Consider the following 20800-nt stretch of genomic DNA (forward strand, 5'->3'; position numbering starts at 1 on the left):
ATTAATCTCAGCCATTGCTATTTACTTGGGTCGAACACAAAGCAAGAGACACATTCACCTCTTTCTTCTGAGCTGGTGAAGAAGACATTAGAACAATGTCTGCATTTAGCTCAACTTTTCCTGTTCAACAGATCAGGTACTGCACACAGACCCATTTACTATGTATATGAAATGTCCAGATTTGCCTTCAGTTTGAACACTACAGTTGCTCTTTTCTTTTTCAAACAGCTGCGCTAGTTTTTGTGCAGAATGTTGGTATTGTGCTGGACTCCTTTGAAGTGGAGTAAGCTGCCTCTTCACAAAGGCACAAATAGGTGCAAGAGTATTGCTGGTAAATAGGATCATCATGCCTGAATCATATGCTCATTTAGATACCTGTGTCCCTATGTAACTACTGTTCGCTCTCGGTTTTTTAAAACTCTTTTACTGGTTTTGTCTCACTATTATTGCAAGATGGTATAAAAAAAAGTCTTGTCCAGGTGAAGCAGGATCCAACACTACAGGAGCAACTTAGGATACAACACAGTATCAATATACATACATTCTATTAGCTGATGGACATGTGTAATCAAACATAATAAAATAAGTCAAATAGGAAAACTCAAATACCTAATATTCCCATTAGGACCGCAGGTTCCCGAGACGGAATTTGTTGCAAGATAGGTACTATTTCATCCAGCACAAACCATTTATCCAGGTATTCTAAAATCTTCCCTAAGCACACTAATGAGTTTACACGAACCTGTAAAAAATGAAACAAAAATCGAGTGAAAATTACATTCTAATTTAGCGCAATAAGCCCCTCGATTATTAACCCATTTGTAGCCTATCAGTAGGGTCAGAATGGGTACCTTAGTTAAATACAGCAACCACATTCCAGGCTCATATGTAGACTCTTTCCTTTATGTATCTTGGTGATGCAAGTATATAACAGGAGAAAGGGTCTAGCGATCCAAGCCATAGCGGAGGATTAGAGCGACCTGAATCATTCCCACCAAGAGAATATGAAATTGAGGGTGTTATCCAAACAGTTAATACAATGGATGCCCCCATCCAGACACAGAACAGGTTCATGCACTTTTGTTAACAGCGTGCAAATACGGGCTCATGCAATACTTTTCAAGTGGCTACAAAATTATCTGCCATGGGTAAACATTTAAACATTAATATTGAAAACACAAACCCACGTGTGTAGCTAAAATGTACACCACATTTATACATGTATTAAACAAACTTGCAACTTCTTGGTTTAGTAATTACATGTAACAATTCAAATACTAAACATATAAATAAATAATGTCTCTAAATGGTACATATACTCTTAATGTGGCTTTAAAAATGCCTACAAATATGTTTGTAATTACACAAATTGTAATGATATGGGGTTGCACGATATAATCACAAATTGTAGTTTTAGGCAATTTAACAAACTATTGTTTATTTTTATGAAATGTGTGTATGTTTCTATGAGATTTTACTTCTTGGAAATAAAGTATTTTGACTGACTAACATTTCTGCAGAAGGAATTACAAGAAAAAAAATACTGTTTTGCCTTAGTAAATGGAAAGCAGCAGTATTATATGTGCACCCCACTTAAAAAACAAAAAAAGTGATTATATAAACTAGAGGCTGAAACTAAAGTTTAAATAAGTTATTGAGACGTGGAACTTTGGATATGCACATTAGCATTTCTAATAAAACAAACATTCCTGCAGAAATGTTTAAGCCCATTGCATTAAAATAAAATAAAGGATTGCCTTTTACGAAGTTTTCAGGAAAAGTATTTCAACTTTCCTTATGAATTATATATTTTTGAACAGCTTACATGAGGAATTAGTCTTCAGGCTTCAGATGTCTGCCTGTTGATTACAACAGCTACGGCACCGAACAAACACTTGATTTCTGCACTGAATAATCAGGGATCACAGGAGATTGCTTTCTCACAGAGCGAGACTGAAAATTCTTTCGACTGAGGGCACCCGTCTTCCCAGCTCTGCCAAGCTCTACCAATCGTTTGGCACTGCCCAGTTCGAAACTGTCCCGTTTCATGCTATGCCCTGACAACCTGGAGTCTTCACAGCACAAATCACTCAAGAATTTAAGCTTTGTACAATGGCCTTAGCAACCTCAAAGCCCACAATGTAGGAAACAATCTGCTCCATTATGATTAGCTGACTGCAGCCTACTTCCTGTGAAATAAATGTAGATCTCCCATATCAAATCCAAATTACTTAGCATTGACTAAAATCTTTACAATAGAACACATATGCACATGATCAGCATGAGCTGCAGATTCTAAAAATACATTCAGATCACTTGAAAAATATACATTGCATGTTTAAACAGCCACAGTACTACCTCATTAGGACAAACTAAGAATTCTGATATATCTGACAGATGTAAATAATTAATTTATAACTGAAAAGAATGAGCATTTTTGTGGATGTGACATTAGTAATAATTTGTGTTAAATACCCAAATTCTTATCTTTTTGGTTCTTACTAAAGTGTATATGCTAACATTAGTGCCACTCTTAACTAATTTTAGTTGCAGGTTACCTTCATTTTTAATTCATCTGAAACATGACTGAAGTATACAATTTTGAACAAAGAGAATTCACCCATTTAGGTAGACTAAACAAACAAGTTATTTACCTTTTGTAATGATCTTTTTGGTAGATGCTATAACAGCAGATATTTCGCCTTCAGAACATCCCTGTGGTTGTAGAAACAGCCCTGGTTGAATGAGCTTTTACTTTATTCTTCAAACTGATTTCCTGCTTTTTAGTGACACAATTGGATAGCTGCTGTGATCCATCAGGCTATTATAAGTTTGGAAACTGGGAAAACCTTGCAATGGTTATCAAAAGCGCCATTTAGCTGGACCGATTTCCTAAATTGTTGTGCCATGTGCAAGACAAACTTGAGACATCTTTTAACGTCCAAGGTATGTAAAAATCTTTCAGCCACACTCTGTGGATTTGTAAAGAATGTCCTCAAGACAATCGGCTCATTTAAATGAAAATCTAAAGGAACCTTTGGTGTGAATTTTGCATTGGTTCCAAGAACCACACTGTTTTACTTGAATTGCATGAATGCTTCTTTAATTGTGAATGTTTGAATATCACTAACCTTCCCTGCTGACATGAGTGCTAGTAAGAGTGCCGTTTCCATGTTAAGAATTTTAGATCTGCTTTGTGAATGGGCTCAAATGGGGCTCTCATTAGGTGCCCAAGTACTATGATGATAAGGGGTGCCAAGATGTAGGAGTTATCTTTACAGGAGAAAACATTCTGAAACAGCTTGATCACTCTGCTAGATCATAGTGAAGGTGATTTATCCGATCTTCTAAATCTTGAGATTGCTGCCAGGTGTACTTCAATAGAAGTGAGAGTCAAGCCTGATTTTGCCAGCAGGAGCAGATACAGAAGAAGTTGCTCCAGTGGTGCTGAAATGGGATGAACATTTGTCTCCTGACACCACAAATAGAAACGTTTCCATGTAAGTTTGTACGTTTTATTGATAGCATTAGCTCTGGCCTAAGCAAGAATCTCTCTGCAACCTTTAGGAACATTCAAGGTTGCAAACTCATTGTATTCAGGAGTCATGGTGAAAAGTGTAAGGATGTTAGGTTTGGCTGAAGTACATGGTAGTGGCTCATGGTCAGTACCGTTGGTATTTACTCCAATTGAATGTGGGTCTGTTCTGAGAGTAGCAGAAGGTCTGTGAACCAGAGCTGTCTGGGGACAAACGGAATATTCGACAAGGTTCCCTCTACAATTTTCTGAGGAACTTTGGGATCAACAGAATTGGGGAAAAGGCATATTCAAAGACCCCAGATCATCTGAAATAAAACGCACTGCCTCACAACCCTGCTGTGGGTGCCAATTGCGTAGAACTGGCATTTTCGATTCACCCTTGTCACACACAGATCTAAGTTTGGTTTGCCCCAAACAATCGAAAATGATGTCCAGAATTTGTTGGTTGAGTTTCCATTCATGACAGCTGGTATTTGTTCTGCTCAAATGTCTGCTAGGACATTGGTGGTTCCCAGAACGGGTTCCGCCTTGAGTGTTATTTGATGTTGCAGAGCCCACTTCCACATTTCCTGTGCTTGTTGCGATGGAGCAGGTGACCATGCTTGTTTATATAAAACACGTGGTGGTGTTGTCCGTACAAATTTGTACTGCTGACCCGGTTATATCTGGGCAGAAATGATTGTAGAGCCAGTGCTATGGCTTTGAGCTCCAGCACATCTATGTGCATTTTCATTAGGAGTTGGTTCAACTTTCCGCTGATGGTAAAATCCTTTGGTGATTACAAATTCAGGAATACAAGGCAGGAAGGTTAATCATTATGAACAGGTTTGTGTTCTGTATCCACCATTACAAGGGTTTTATCGTGGTAGGAGTAATCTGAATTACACCATAGAACTGCCCTTAAACTTGCAACCATTGTCTCTCTAGTTTCTCTTGCAAAGGTCACACCTGAAGGTGGCAATTTGGAATTACTGGAATACTAGGCGATATAATTCACAGAAGTGACTTATATAAGGTGAACTGAAACTGACTTTCTTAGCAGTAAGTTTTGTGCTAACTGTTGAATCCGTGTTTGACTTTGTTTTTAGAAGAATGTTTTGTCTTGAGTCGTGTGCAGAACCGCTCCCAAGAACATTAAAGTTGTTGAAGGTTTGAGAAGATTTTTTCTTGTTGACTGTAGGACCAAAGTTGTTGAAAAGTGCAAGACCGTGTGCAAAGACGTGGTTTCCTTCATCAACCTCATTGAAGTATGGGAATACCTGTAAATCCTTTTGCCTCAAGTTAGCTGCCACTGGAGCCAGGCATTTTGTGAAAATACGGGGTGGCAATTTAAATTTGAACGGGAAAACTGTTAATTGGTACTGAGTGTCGGCTATCTTGAATCTCAGGAACTTGCAATGATTTGGGAGAATTGGGAAATTGAAGCAGGCATCCTGGAGATCGAATGCTGTCATGCTATCTGCGTAATTGAGACGATGCAAGATATCCTGTAGACCAACCATGCAAAGGGCTTACTTTCTTTAATATTTGCTCCGCTTTCGAAGATCTAAGATGGGGCGCCACTTCCCTGACTTCTTTTTTTCTAATCAGAAAAAAAAAAGAACAGAACCAGACTCCCCTCTGGGTAACCTGTACTTCGTCTATTGCACCCTTATTAAGAATGGTTGATACTTCTTGTAGGAGCAACCACAGAAGGATAGAAGGTGCCCCTTTCGGAGGGTCGGGGGGGGGGGTATTAATGCTTTCTTGAGTAATTCTAATGTGTGCCCATATATGATTAAATTGAACACCCAACTGTCTGTTATTAGGGACCACTGTGGTAGATAATCTGAGATTTGGCCCCCAATCTGGCTCAGGGTATTGCAGGGGATAAGCGGCACCACTAATTCTTCACAGCTTTCTGGCAGTGTTCCTTTCTTGTGAAGTTGCTTCCTTCTGGGTGTTTGTTTGGTGTACGCCGCTGGTGGTGGTCTGTACAATTGTTGGGTATATGAAGTTTGGTATTGATGTTAAAACTACTGGTATTGGTGCCTAATTGATTGATATCCTCCTCTGTAGAAGTATAGGCCTCTTGCTCCTCGAAAGGGCGGCTTCCTCCTTTGTAATGTACCCAATGATCTGGCTGTATTCAAGCCTGTGTGTAGAGCATCGTCCACATGCTTACCAAACATTACCTCATCGTTGTATGGAAGGTCTAGGATTTTACTTTGAATTCTGGCCTCAATGATGTTGCCTTCAGCCATCTCTGTCTCCTAAGGACATCTGCACCTGCGAGTTGCCTAAATTCAGTGGATGACAAGTCTATTGTACAATAAACCATCTCCGCAGACATTCTCTCTCCTTCTTGTAATATCTTTGTAGCTTTTCCTCTTGCTTCTTCTGGCAAAAGATCAATGTATGTGGCAACGTCTGACCACATTTGTCTATAATAACAGAATAGGATAGCTAACAAATTGGCCGTTCTAACAGAACAGTAGTGGCTACCAGGCAGGAGGAGCATCCACATCCGGTGGCATGAAAATGTGAGTAGAAGGGTTCTTTGAATGATGCTAGGCCACTGGCGTTACATAGGAGTCCGTCTTAGGATGGCTAATTAAACATGGTGGTGAATCATCCGGTGCCTTATACTTCTTATCCAGTCTAGGCAACACTGCTGATACTGTGGCTGGATTCATCAGATGCCTTCCTACCATTAAAGTCATAAAGGAAACAATCTGAATGCTTCGCCGTTAAGGAAAGTTGGAATTCTCTAGCTGCCCTTTCCATTAGGTTGTGAAAACTGCCAATGTCGTCCGATGGAGAATTCGCTGATTGTGGTACTGGCAGAAATGGTGCCAGAATTAGGTAGTTATACCATTTTTTGGGAACTGATCTAGTGTCTATGATCTCTCCGTTTTCCCTATCATCTGAGGAGGGTGCTTCATTTGCCTGTGGTTTTGCTAAGGTCATAGCCAGTGTTTGTGTTGGAGTTACAGATGCAGTACGAGTAGGTGGTGTGCGCATATTAGGCGGTTGAATTTCTGGGGATTGCATTGGTCTTGCTGGCTACGATGGAGAAGTAACCGGAGAAGGCTCTGGAAACCTCCAATAGGACTCCTGCAGCATGTTTTGAAGATTATTTACCAGAGCAATTGGCATTTTTACTGAGTCGTCATAGAACTCTTGGCAACCATAATGCAGATTCTGGTTCCTGTAATGCTCTGGGTATTCTGTATATTGCGCAGGCCAGCAGGATAATATTGTTCCTCACAATACTAGTCATCCTCATGATCATCATCCTGTTGACATTTTACATGCATTTAGAGGGGCTATATGCTGCCCCAAAATAACTTTAGTCCTCAGACTGCTCATCATCAAGGAGATGCGCTGGTGGAAAAGGGGGAACTTTTACTTGGGGGTATGTGTGCAGGTTGTAATATCCCTGAAATAATGTATTCCTTTCTGGAGTTTGCCGTTGACAAAAACATTAGTGGTGATAGCTTCATCGTTTGAGAGTTTTTTTTTGTTGATTTGGCCAGCGGAGGTACTGTTGTCGACGAGGCTTTCACAGATGGTGCCGTAATGAACTAGGTCTTTGTTGACGGCGCTGTCAACAGTGCCGCTGACTGTGGCTTTGATGTCGATATCTTTGTCAACTGAACCTTGGTCGACGGTGCCAAAGTCGACAATGTTATCGTGGACAGTATCATCGTCGATGCCACCGGCAACGAGGAAATGATCAGCGATGGTGCAACACATGTAAAGGTCAGAGTTGTAGTTACTGCCAACGCAGTCATGAATGTCAACGACGTAAGAACTCAAGGTGCGGTTTTGACGCAGTCTTGAGAGATTTTGCTGTCGATGGTAGAGAGGATTACTTTTTTAAATGCAAATCTGCCTGTAAATAAGACTGAACCGGGAGATTTTCTTTTTAGATTTCAGTGTTATCCTCTGATGCTTTAGGCAGTCTGGATGACCGTTGAGGAGTCTTTATTGCCTTTTTTGGTCACCCTGGAGGCACTCGCTCATGAGACCTATCCTTTTTTCAGGATTTTTCTGTCTTAGTAGGATCACCACTATCCTCTTCTGAAAGAGAGACTTCCTTAGGTTTTTATTTCTGAAGCCAAATAATTAGTGTTCTCTCTTTATCCTTTAAGGTCTATGAGTAAAAAGTGTGGCATATTTTACCGTCCTTTACCTTATTCTCAGGATGTAGGCAACAGACGCGACCCTTGTGTGGGTCCTCTGAGTGCAACCTCTTTTTTCCACATTTTCTACATGGCCTGAAGAGTTCTTTTCTAAGGTTGTTCAGTCGGAATCTGTTAGCTGTAGGCCTTAAGCTTTTTCCTGAGGTGAAAATGTCTTCAAAATACAGAAGACTGAACCAAACTGAGCATAGCTCAGGGAGACTCCCATCACACTACATGCATTAGAAAAACTGAAGGAGTGAAGCCTCAGTGCAGAGAGTTCTAGATGTTGCTGTTGCCTGATTGGCTGAACTTTGGCTCTTAATAAATAATGTGGAAAAGTTATTAAAGTGAATGTTTTTAGCAATTACATGCTATGTATCGCATTGAATACTACTTTCTATGGTAACGTGGTTCTTCCACTTCAATGACCGGGAATGATGCATGCATGTGAAAGATCCAATATTGGAAAATGTTACTTACCCTGTAAGCATCTGTGTATGGCATGCAGTGCTGTAGATTCACATGTGCATACTCCTTCCATCTAGTATTGGGCTTTGACGTGTGCAACTTGCTTTTCTTCGAAGAAGTGTTTTTGAATCACACAGTATTATCACTGCCCCCTTTTTTGGTAATGCACATGGACATCAGCTGCATGTTTTTCCACCCAAAAGATGAAGATGTAGATAAAACTTAGAGATGAAGCAGTGATAACCATACAAAAAAAACAAAATAGTACATCCTCGTCAACAACCAACGGTGACCGGGGAGGAGGGTGGGCTCATGTGAATTTAGAACACTACATGCTACAAACAGATGCTTACAGGATAAGTAACAATTTCGGTCTGTGGCAAGTATAGCTATAGATACATATCCTGTGCATGGACTATAAAGCAGTCCCCCCCAAAAGTGATAGCTTATCTTGGGGATGTGGCAGACGAAAATAGTGTGAAGGACTGCATGACCAACACTGGCATGCTGTTGAGCCAAAACATCTACACAGTGATGACTGTGTAAGGTGTGGATCAATTAGCTGCTTTGCAGATTGCAGCTATAGGGATATTACCAAGAAAAGCCATAGAAACTCCTTTCTTGCGCGTGGAGTGAAGTCTGAGTGGTATGGGTAAGGGTCTTTTTACCTTCAAATGACAGGTCGATATGCACTTTACGACCCAGTGCGCTATACCAGACTCAGAGAGAGCATGCCCCTTATGTGGTTTGGAGAACGAGAGCAAGATCTGTTGAGTCTTACAGATCAGCTTTGTTCTGTCAATACAGTACATGAGCTTTTTTATTGACATCTTAAGTATGCAGGGCATGCTCTGTTACTGATTTTGTATGTGGGAAGAACACTAGGAGTTCTATTTTTTAGTTCAGGTGAAAACTAGAAAACACTTCCGGTAAGATTCTTGGGTTGGTTTTACCCTATGTGATGCACTCGATAGGACTAACCTATTGTGATGCACTCGGAAAAAGATTCTTCTAAGAAGTGTGCATCTCACAGACATGCCTGAGGGAAGTGATGGCTATGAGGAACTTCACTTTCCCCAAAAAGTAATGTAAGAAGTTCAAAGGGAGGGCCAGTTAGCCTAGTGAGCACTATGTTGAAATTCCACACTGGAGCAGGAGTTGTCCATGGTAGGATAACCCTTTTGAGTCCTTCCATGAAGTCATTAATACCAGGAATCCTGAACAGTGAAGTGTGTTCCCTATTCTGTAGATAAGTTGCCACAGCTACTAGATTAAATCTGATGGAGGTATAGGCAAGTCCCACCGTCTGCAGATGGAGACGGTAAAAGACAATGTCATGCGCTGAGGCAGTAAGTAGGCCGATCTGGTTAGGGAGGCAGTAGTGTACTAACAATTTCCATTTGGCTACGTATCAGGCTCTGGTTGTGGGCATGCATGCTTCCTTAAGAATGGTCATGCATTGTGCAAGGAGGTTAAGTTAGCCAAATTGTAGGTCTCAGGAGACAAAGCGCAAGATGCCTGAGGGTGACCTGGTTTTGGGTGAGAAGATCAGGCCTATTGAGGAGCTTCTTGTGAGGAACTAGGGAAAAGCAAGAAGCGTGGTGAGCCCAGGTTGGAGCTACCAGGTTAAGAGTGAGAGATGTCTGTCTCAGTTTCTGTACCACAAATGGAAGGAGTGGGAGAGGTGGAAAAGCGTATGCAAATATCCATGATCAATTCATCCAAAGGTCATTGTCCACGGACTGTGGATGTGGGAGCCTGGAGGTGCCGCTTGGGCATTTTGGGTTTTCTACAGTGTCAAACAGGTCTGTCTGTGGGAACCCCCAACAATGGAAGTATGTGAGAAGATTTGGGGGAGGAGTTCTCATTCGTGGACTTGTTGATTCGTCCTGCTGAGGAAGTCTGCTAAGTTGTTGTCCATCCAGAGAATGTTCTGTAAGAGGAAATGGACTGTGTTGTATCGCCAACCGCCAAATGCTCTGGGCTACAACAGCCAATTGTAGTGAGTGGATGACCCCCATTTTTGTAGGTAAAACATGGCAGTCGTGCTGTCCATCAGAACTAAGGCTACTTTTTGCTTTATGAGGGGAAGAAAAGCTCTGAGGGCCAGCTGGACAGCTAACAGTTCTAGGTGGGTGATGTTGAAACCCGGCTGGGCAGGCTCCCACAACCCTTGGATGTTTTATGTCCTGTAAGCGTGCTCTCCAGTCATTGAAGATGGTGTCCGCGGTGATGGACTCCTGCAGAAATGAGTCGAGAAAAGGCATCCCGGCTACAGGTTGTTTGTATTCCACCACTGCAGAGAGCAATGAGTACGGCCCAAAATCAACACTAGATTCTCCAAATAACACTCCCCTTGAGACCATTGTGCCACTATGCACTGTTGCAACTGACACATGTGTAACCCAGTGTGAGGTCTATGGATAAGCAGGGCACCATCATGCCTAATAATAACAAAAGCAAGATTCCTTTCTGTGTCGTGCTGCGGCTTAGTGACCAACTAGTCTACTAATAATGTATTATGTAACTGGCTGAACCGACAGCTTATATAGGTACTAATTTTTACTCCACACTAGAATAGTTTTCTTTCTCTCAGCAGTAGAAGAGGAATAATCCCTAAAGATAAGAAGTTGGATTATCTGGAAATACTGGCAATAAAAGTAAGAAGGTCATTAAAATTAGACAGCGATATATATGGTACAATGAGCGACCAACGCTTTAGAGATAGTTAAAAAAAACCTCAGCATAAAATTAGATATTAATTGTTTTTATTTAAATTTTAGAAAGAAGCATAATACTTTTGTACCCAAAAGTCTGTCCTGAAGAAGGTGCCATAAAGATCCCTACGCACCGAAACGCGTCGACAAAAGGACTACTTGATTCAATACATATTGCATGAATTTTACTGAATATATGCCAAAAGTTTGGTTTTTTAAATACTTAAATTGTATTTTCGAGTTTATGTTTTTGAGCGATAACAAGATCAGGATTTATGCTGTATTAGACTAGGGAACGCTCAATTTTTATGCATGATATGATATACTCTGTTGTGAATTTTACATGAATGTTTTTAACCAATGAAAATAAAATGCTGAGAGAAAGAAAACTATTCTAGTGTGGAGTAAAAATTCGGTCGGTTCAGCCAGTTACATAATACATTATTTGTAGACTAGTTGGTCACTAAGCCGCAGCACGACACAGAAAGGAATCTTGCTTTTGTTATTACTTTGATACCCAGTCCTTTCTGGTTTTTCTGGGAAACTCTCTTCTTTGAACACCATCATGCCTAGCAAGCGCATCACTTTACTGACCGCTACCTGCTAATATGGCTGAAAAAGAGGTCGGAGTGCCTGGAAAGCTTCCACCGGGCTTAACTGGAGTACGCTTTCCCTGCGCAGGAGTCGAGCATGACCCTGATGATAGGCTGCACTTGGGCGGGTTGGAGGTGGGATTTGGTGGCATTAATCGTAAACCCTATACTGTGGAAGAGTGTATGGTGGCCTGAGTGTGTTATAGGCATTGCTGCAGCGTGTCACTCTTCATCAGCCAGTCACTCAGATAAGGGAATACGTCTTCTGAGATGAGCGGCTACCACTACAAGGCATTTGATAAACACCCTGGGGGCTGTGGTTACCCTGAAGGGTGTTACTGATTGATAATGCTATCCACTTATCACAAACCAGAGGAATCTTCGATGAGCAGGGTAGACCGGTATGTGGAAGTAAGCTTCCTTGAGATTGAGCCCAGTCCTTGGGCTAGGCATGCATTTACACCTTGTGGAGGGTGGCTGCCCTATGCAAGACCTTGTGGTGGTTAGTACTAGGTAATGTCGGCCTGGGATGAGGGCTTTGTGGGGCATAAATCAGGGTCAGTACCCATTGGGAGCTCTGCATCATAATCATCCCAGCGGTCAGGCCTGGGAATTATATAGAGTGTCATATTGTGATCCCAGGCTGTCCCCTCAACCCAAATGTGAAGACCCTGTGGTGAATGTTGAGGGTCTATAGGCAACAGCGGAGAGGTAGGTACAGGGGAAGTTGTAGAAGAGGAATAGGAGGATGGAAATGGACAGTAGTAAGTGGAGAGGTGTCTCTATCATAGCACATTTGGCATTGGCTTCAAAGGAGGATTGAAGGCCTCTTCAGAAGTACATTTTCTCTTGTGAGGAACCAAGTCTTTGGATGTCTAGGGAGGTTTGCCCAGGATCCAACCAGTGTCCGGCTGGATGTGGATGTGTTGTTGCCTGGCATCGAGGTGATCTTGGAGCCGTTGGAGGACTGGCTGGTCGAAATCCTTGGATGCAGTGAAGGATGCGGCAGTGGACGGAGGTTTGGAGGGTGCCAAGGAGGTGCAAAGGGCCGTTGTGCACCGAGGGCTGCTTCAGATCAGTGGACCTTGGCTCAGAGGACTTCGACTAGGTTGCTCTCGGCTCAGAGGGCTTCAGCTCAGAGTGTCTCGGCTCTGTAGGAGATCGATAGGGCAACTTTGAAACCGGTGCCAAAAGGGAGGTCATTGTCGACGCATGAGGCCCTGAAGTGGACCTTAGTCTCAAGTGTGTGGTGGGCATCGGAGCCAGCTCGCATGTTAGGTGCCAACCATGGTCATGCGGCATTGGTGGACTAAAGGCTCTGATAGGGCATGGGTGCTCGGAGCTGGTGCCTCTCTGGAGTAAGTGATATGTGTGAGAGTGGTACTCACTGCTGGACATTTCGGCGTCAGGTGCTTAGCTGGCAGGGGCTCCTCTGCTTCGGCGTCAGCATCTGAGTCAGCACTTTTCAATTCTAATCATGGGTCCACTCTGCAACTCTGGGCAATAGCTTGCTTAATCTCCACAACGGCTCCAACAAGGCTAGGATGCCTGGCTTCACCTTGGGGGTGCCCAGGAGTGGGTACTTCACAGGGAAAGGCCAGGAAGGGTTCCTCAGCAGTATTCGTACAAGCGCCGAGATGCCTCCGGGTAGTCGTGCGCTATACAAGTACCTCTACATTTACATTTATATCAGCTTAAGGGGGTAAAAACTGCATTGAAGAAGTGCACTAGTTATCATTTTTCCATTGCCTTTCCGGCCAGAACGGGGACCCGCTTCTGTGCCACCACCTGCGTGTAAGTTTTTACCCCCTTACGCTGTCTTCTACCCCAACATCTTTTCTCCCCCATCTCTTACCTGTCTCCTCCTGCCTCTCTTGTCCAGGTATCCATTTGGACCCACAAAGTGGATCGTGCGTCCTCAACCCGGCAAAATTACCTTTGCCCTTGAACCAGAACAGGGCTTTTCACCTGAGCCTTCACCCTCCTGTAAGCGGATGGTTCTCAATTTGCCCCTTAATCCTGAATACTTTTCACTTGCTAATATAAGTACTGGGGCTGTGACCCCATGTGAGTTAGCTTACTTGGGAACTGGATCTGAGGACGACTCTGCCAGGAGGAACCGCTGTGGGACTCAGCTACTACCTGCTGGGAGGTCCTTCATGCTGGCCTGCCTGTGTGCAGCTCTGCCCTTGTGGATTCCTAGAGAACAGTGCTGCCTGCTCCCTGGTTGTGTCACGAAGTGGGAGACAGGCTGAGTGCTTCATATTTTTCTTATTGTCCTGTAAGTCAGTGCGTGGATCGCTCCAGCACCTCTGTGCCCTGTTCTCTGGTTATTCACAAGAGGCACCGTAGAGCTGAGTGAGCACTGTGCTTTCTTTTCTCCCCCAACATTGATCTGCCTCCCGGCCGTCAGGGCTCTGCTAACTGGCCTTGTTTGTTGCTGGAGTGCCGCAGCTTTTGCTGAGGGAAACCTCCTTGTACCTTATCAGAACAGGGGCCCAAGGCGGTGACTGCTCACGCATTTAGACTGGCTGCCGCAAAGCCGGGGCCTCGCAGATCCCAGTTGCCCCAGCGGATGAGGAAACCCTGTGTGGGTGTTCCCGAATTGCAGAGCAACCCCAGCATAATTGTGGGCGGGGCCCACTGGAGTGGAAGGCCAAGCGGAGGGGAAGCAAAGTCAACAGAGACTTTGCTCCGCATCCCGCCGCACAGAGGAAGTTGGTGAGGAATCCTTGCCCCTCACTGCATTTGCCAGGCAGCGGCGGAGGGCCGCTATTAATAGAGCCTGAGTGCAGGCATGGCTGAAGGAATCAGGGGCCTCCCAGCCGCACCAGACTGACAGCAACCAGATGTGAAGAGCATGGAGACCTTCATTATGGAGCCCTGGGGAGGGCTCCCACAGCGGTAGTGGTCCTCCGGCCATTCCGCCTACATTTCAGCGCAGGGACTTTGACCACCAAGTGAGTTGTGGAGCAGCACCGCAAGTTAGCGGGCAGCCCCAACTCTTGATTTGGAGGCGTAGGCCCAGAAAGGTCTCGCCGCTGACGGGGACATTGTGGGTAGAGGTTTCAAGAGGGCCCCTTCTGGGTTATTTGAAGAAAGGGCTGAGACGACCTTGGTTTAAGCAGCTGCCCTGAGTGTAAGAACAGGCTGAAACCTCGCAGGAGGCCCCCGTTGGGTAGCAGAAGAGAATACCACATTCCTTGTGGTAGGCGGGCAGGTGGCCCAGATGCCTATGTATGGGGAATATTGCCATATAGTATCTAATAGAGGCCCAGGAGCTATGTGCCCTATGTGATAAGGGTGTCTGTAGTATATGGGCATATGGTAATGTGTTGGTAATTCCTGTTCCTTGGGTGCTTCACCCAGTTGCTATAGTTCATGCCCTGATATGATTAGGCTTTGAGATTACATTGCCAGTGACGATTACAAGTGTGTGCACTATACAGGTACTTGCTAGAGGTACTGTTGATGAGGTCTATGCATAATGTTTTTATGCTGTTGTGGTAACATGTATGCCCTATGAGCATTGTGTCGAGTGCCCTACTTATATTATGACCATGGCCCTATTGTAATCCTGTGTGAAGTCATGACAAGTGCCTAGTGGTACAGTACTATATGTGATTGTGTTCTAATGTGTTTTATGGATAATACAAAGGCTATTTTTATATAACCTTGTGTGGAGTTTCTTTTGTGGTGTGCCTAATGTGTCACTGCTGTGTGAGTGTGTTGCGCAAACACTTTACACATTGCTCTGCCAAGCTACCAAGGCGGTGAACAGGGGTTTTCTTCAGCGTGTAACTCCTTTACCACGACCAGGGTGGTGGGTTCTGCCTGAATTAGTTGCACACCCTAGCCAACCAGAAACCCCATTTCTAACAAACATGCATAATGCTAGTCTCCTGTTTTGCCATATAATAACGATTCTTATAAGTTAACCGAATAAAGAATTTTATTATCAACAAGGAGGCTAGCATCATCCCGCCCACCACCCTTTCCCATCCATAAAATAAGGAGGTTAGGTAGGGAAAAGTTTAAAAAAAGAAATTAAAAAGTTTGTAATTTTACAATAAGATGTCGTTCAATAGGAGTACACTACATTATGAATAAGCCAGATCATTGTGGTTGATTTTGTAAAAAAGTAAAGGGGGTTAAGGAATCTGGGAAAGAAGAATAAAGAATATTCAATGGAGAGTAAAACAAAAGAGGAAGAACATGGAGTAAAAGGAGTATTAATGGGACTGAGGATTTTATGTCACATTGTGATGTTTCATGCTCTGTTTTCGAAGCTTTTAAAGAGTTGCTGCTTAGAAGGGGCAAATAAAAAAGTTTACGCACAATGCTAGTCTCCTTGTCTTTAGTAACATCACAATTCTTTATTAAGTCAATCTTTACGACTCTTAATTTTCAGTACTGGAGTTGAAATTGTTTAGCTAGCGCCAGTAACAGTAAATAGAGAGCTGTTGCAATAAATCCTTGAATACTTCTAGCTCTGAATCAACCTTTTCCCCAAATAGCCTGGAGACATTAAAGGGCATGTCCATTGAGGATGCTTGTACATTCCCAGAAAACCCAGCTATCTCATCCAGGCATACCTTCTGTGTTATGACATTGGTGGCAATAGCTCTGCAAAGGCAATCCATAATGTCCAGTTCAACTCGGAGCCATATCTACCGGGTCCAGGCCCTTATGCACTGTCTGGGCTAAAGAGGCCTCAAAGTCTTACAGGACATGTGGGAAGATGTCGCTGACTATTACCCATAGTGCATGGGTAGCCTCCCCAGAAGACAAGCAATGTTAATGTTTCTGAGGGCCAAACTGTCCGAAAAAATCATTCTTTTTCTGAAGGCAATAATTTTTTCAGATTCCCTGTAGGATTTTTCATAAACAAATCTGGATTTACCTTGTTGAGTCTTGAACCATCAGGCTCTCTGGTGAAGAAGTCCAGGACTCTGGGAGCTGGGCTAGGTCTCCTAGCCACAGGTCGACTGACTAGTGAGCATGAGCAGGACTTACACAATGTAGCAAGAAAGGCATCAATAAGGGCTTCATTAAATAGTACCAGGGGCTCAAAGCAAGCTAGCCCAGGTTGAAGATTCTCAGTCAATACATTTGCTTTCATATCTATAGTGAGAAACTGCAACTCTAATGCCTCAACTGCACTCCTAACAACTACTACAAATTGTGTGCTTTGTTCCATATGTGGTGAGTCTAGGAGATGTTAAATGTTAATGTTAAATGTCGTATACTTGTAAAGCGCACAGCTGCCCCAGCAAAGGGGCGTCCCGGCGCTGTATACCGCTGGGGAACCCGTCCTGGCTTTCCCTGTGGGATAGTCCCTACTGGGAATCCCCAAGGTGGAGCCAGGCATCCCCGGCGTTGATGGGGCCGTTGTGGAGATTAAGCAAGCTAATGCCCAGAGTTGCCACGTGGGACCCCAGGTTAGAGTAGGCACCGAGGCGAGAAATGTCGAGTCCGCTGACCCTGGTCCACGACCCTGCCGCGTCGGGAATTGAACCCTGGTCCCGGGCCGACTTCTGCTCCCGGGTCTGCCGCCTCTAACCAGTGAGCCACACCACTCCACACAGATGAATGGATTGTCCATGTATTGGAGTGGGGAGGAATGTGACCTCATCCCTGAGAGACACAGGGTGTTTCTTGAGAATAAGAGGCAAAAATATCATCAATCCTTCATTCGAAATGACATCGGGGCCAAGGTACTGGATGGGAAACTAGCTCTTTGGTAATTTCCAATCTGGACATAGGACTGGATTGGGTAGACATCAGTTTGGGGTCAGGCATAGGCTTTGGGACTGGGCCACTTACTGACACTGGTCGGTGTCATGCCAACCCAGAAGGAACCAGTGTGGACCTTGGCACCATGCTATTAGCCAAAGACAGTACAGACCGTGCAGACTGGAGACTCTTGTGAATCTGTAGACCTCAAAGAAACACCAGGGGGGGAGCTGGAATCGCACCAAAGAACTCCAGCATTGCCTCTTTAAAGTCTGCTATTTGTTGTTGGTTTGAAGACGGGCTGGGGAATTCTGGGTGTGCCAAGATCAATTGTGGGATTGGTTTGGACTCACCGCCTTCAGTAGCAACGCAACTAGAATCCTTTACACCAGTTTGCCTGGACGAAAGGTGATACTGGGAGGCTGGAAAGAAAGGGCCTGCAATTTAATCACCTGTCTTGCCGTTATGGCACCCGGAAAGACTGTTTTAATGGTTAATAGGCTCAATTGGGCGTTGGTTCAAAAGGGATACACATCAAAAATCTGAGAACCAAATTTAAGTCCCACTGTGGCATCACGAAGGGCTTAGTGTAAACAGTGTTGCAAAAAAATACACCACATCCAGTGGTTTAAATAAGGACGGATGGTTCGGAAAATGTAAAAAGGTTGAAAGGGCTGAGAAGTAATCTTTAAGCTCTTGGTGGGCTAAAAACAAAGCAAACAAACACATTCAACAGTTTTGCTTTCAATTGGTCCACCTGACGGTCATCTCACCAAGCAACAAATGTTTCTCAGCATCAAGCATACACAAACCTTGTTTAAGGACAAGGCTGCGAAGATGACAACTATCTCTAATGAAGGTGCAGGTTGAGCTGGGTCGGTTGCAGGACTCTGCCCAGCTCTTTAAGTGGCAGCCTGGTTGGTGGGCAGATGCTCATGTCCGGAAGGTAAGGGTAACACACTCACCTGGCCTGATGCAGAGCCACTAGAATGACTTGGGCCTGGTGGTTCCTGATCTAGTCCAGAACTCAGGAGAGGTAGCAGCAGGAAGGCATACAGAAGTCCTTTGCTCCACTCTAAATAGAAAGAGTCTTCAACAGAGAGCCTTCTTGTGAACTCCTGCACACAAAATTGCTGAGATTGCACATTTTCTGTGGTGGCAAAGAGATCGAGCCAGGGTTACCCCCACTCTTTCAGCATGAGCTGTCCTTCCTTCTTCTAGGTGTAACTGCCATTTGTGATCAGCTAGGCCTTGCCCGCTGGGGTTGTCTGTCCTGGTGTTTAAACATCCCACCAGACGGTGCACCACCAAAGAGATCCTCTGATGATTCAACCAGCTCCAAGGGAGGAGAGCCTCTTGGCACAGGGCCCCACCCCGCCCTACGTGTTACAATACGACCTGGCAGTGGTGTCCTCTGTGAGAACCTGCACCAGATGTCACTTGAAGGAGAGTAGGAAAGCTTTTTAATGCCAAGAGAACCACCCGCAACTCCCCACAATTTTTCTGTTGAGACGGGTCTCCACTGGATATCAGTTTTCTCATTGCCACCTTTCTCTGACCTCACCAACCCAGTAGTGATACATCTGCCATCATAAACTCTGGGTGATGCAGCGAGAGGCGTCTCCTGCTGGTCTGATTGAGATCGAGCAGCCACCACTGCAGATCTTTTGCAGTCTCATCCAACACCTGGATGAAATCTGACAGGTTCCCTTGGTGCTAGGCCCACTGAAACTTCAGGTCCCAAAGCCTGGCAGTGAGCAGGATGCAGGCTAAAAAGCCTCAGAGCCCTCCTCACTGATGCTCAGGATAGATGCTGAAATTTGAAGATCACAGTAAAATGTCATGGACTTATTGGTCTGCAGAAAAGGCTCAAAAGTGCACTGCATCCAGAATGGCTCCAATGAAGGGGAGTCTCTGTGAATGAGCCAGGCGTGACTTAAACAGTTTGACTGAGAACTCCAAAGACGTAAGGAGGTTCACCATCATCTGCAGGTGGCCCATGACTAACTGTGGTACCCACTTTCAATAGCAAGTCGTCGAGGTAGGGGGGAAGACTGGTACCCCCACCACTAAAGATGGGCGGCAAGCACCTTTATGAACACCTGAGGGGCACTGGTGAGACCCAAACGGAGCACGCAAACTGAATGTGCTTGTGGTCCACCGTGAACTGCAGGCAGCATCTGTGGTATTGCAGGATGGGGATGTGAAAATAAGCATCCTGAAGGTCCAATGCAACCATACAGTCTTCACACTCCAAGGCAGAGAGAACCTGGACCCAGGTGGACATTCTGACTTCGTCCTTGCACAGAAAGACATTGAGAGGGCAAAATCTAGGTTAGGACGCAGGTCTCCGTCTTTCTTTGGCACAAGGAAGCAGCAGGAAAAACAACCATTCTTAATTTTGAGGCCAGAACCCTCTATATGGCTTTTTTGGACAAAAGAGCCTGTTCTTTCTGGCATAAAACGGACACATGGTCATCCAAGAGTCGGTCTGAAGAAGGTGGCATGTTTTGTGGGTCAAAAAGGAATGGCACTGTATAGACCCATTGGAGAAACTAGCAGAACCCATTTCTTGGATGTCATTTTTTGCCATCCCTGCAGGAACTGTCTGATCCTGATTCCTAATGAATAGCTGTGCGGTAGTATGGTGCATTAAAGGGGCTTTGAGGTTGTGACAGGAGGGTCGGAAGACTTTGATGAATGCTAACCCTGGTGGCCAGTTTGTTGGGCCCACGGGTCTGACATCGAAAGTGTTTAGGAAGCCTGTACGTGCAGAGCAGCCTGATGTTGCCCATACCTCAAGCCCAAAAAAGACTAAATTGTTGGGAGAAAAGGCTGACGAAAGCTAAAAGGCAAAGACCTGCCATGGCTCATCTCTCCTTAAAAGACTATGGCAAATCCACCTTCTCAACACAAAAGCGTGAGTCGACGAAAGGTATGCCCATCAAAGAGACCTGAATGTCTCCTGAGAAGCAGTGGCCCTCATTCAAGCGTACGTTGAAGCACTGCGTTGGTTCTCATAGCTGTACATGGACAGTTTACGGTGTTCAGGACCGCATGGATAACAAATGTGACCATTCTGAATAGTTTGGTCTAAAGAAGCTTGCAATTCTTTATGTGCCATAAGCAAGATCTTACCCACCACATCCCACAGTGAGTGAGGGTGTCGGCCTGATAAACAGTTCACACTGACCAACCGACTAGGCGAGGCTAACTGAGGAGAACATATGCTTTCTGAATGTTCACTTGTTTTGACTGTGTCAAGGGACGTGGAATGAAAAGCTTAAGAACTGACTCTACTGGTGGACACCTGGACCACCAGACTTTTAGGTGTTTGGTACTGTGTGAGCAAATCCCGGTCTGCGAGAAGTAAGTCTATGGCAGAGGGCGAGCGGTCGGTTGAATATACAGGCCCTAGCATGTTTTAGCCCAATTTGGCAGCAGCTTGTCAGTGAGGGCTTCATTGAAGAACAGGTGTTCGATTGGTGCTATGCTGTAGAACCTTTGTCAAGAGGTTCATTTTTTACCTCCATAGTGGGGAGGTAAAGGACCTCAGCAGCCCGGATTACTGCTATACAA

General features: G+C 44.5%; 1 protein-coding gene across 1 annotated transcript in view; it reads right to left on the bottom strand.

Annotated features, from left to right (window-relative positions):
- The window catches only part of SCYL2 (SCY1 like pseudokinase 2), a 392954-nt gene that overhangs the window by 189998 nt on the left and 182156 nt on the right, over positions 1–20800 (bottom strand). Inside the window, exon 12 of the mRNA XM_086918030.1 lies at positions 610–742. Within this exon, the coding sequence (XP_086774156.1) occupies positions 610–742 (133 nt within the window). The remainder of the gene's footprint in view (positions 1–609; positions 743–20800) is intronic.

This window comes from Lissotriton vulgaris, chromosome 1_1, assembly GCF_964263255.1.
Source record: "Lissotriton vulgaris chromosome 1_1, aLisVul1.2, whole genome shotgun sequence".
NCBI lineage: Eukaryota > Metazoa > Chordata > Amphibia > Caudata > Salamandridae > Lissotriton > Lissotriton vulgaris.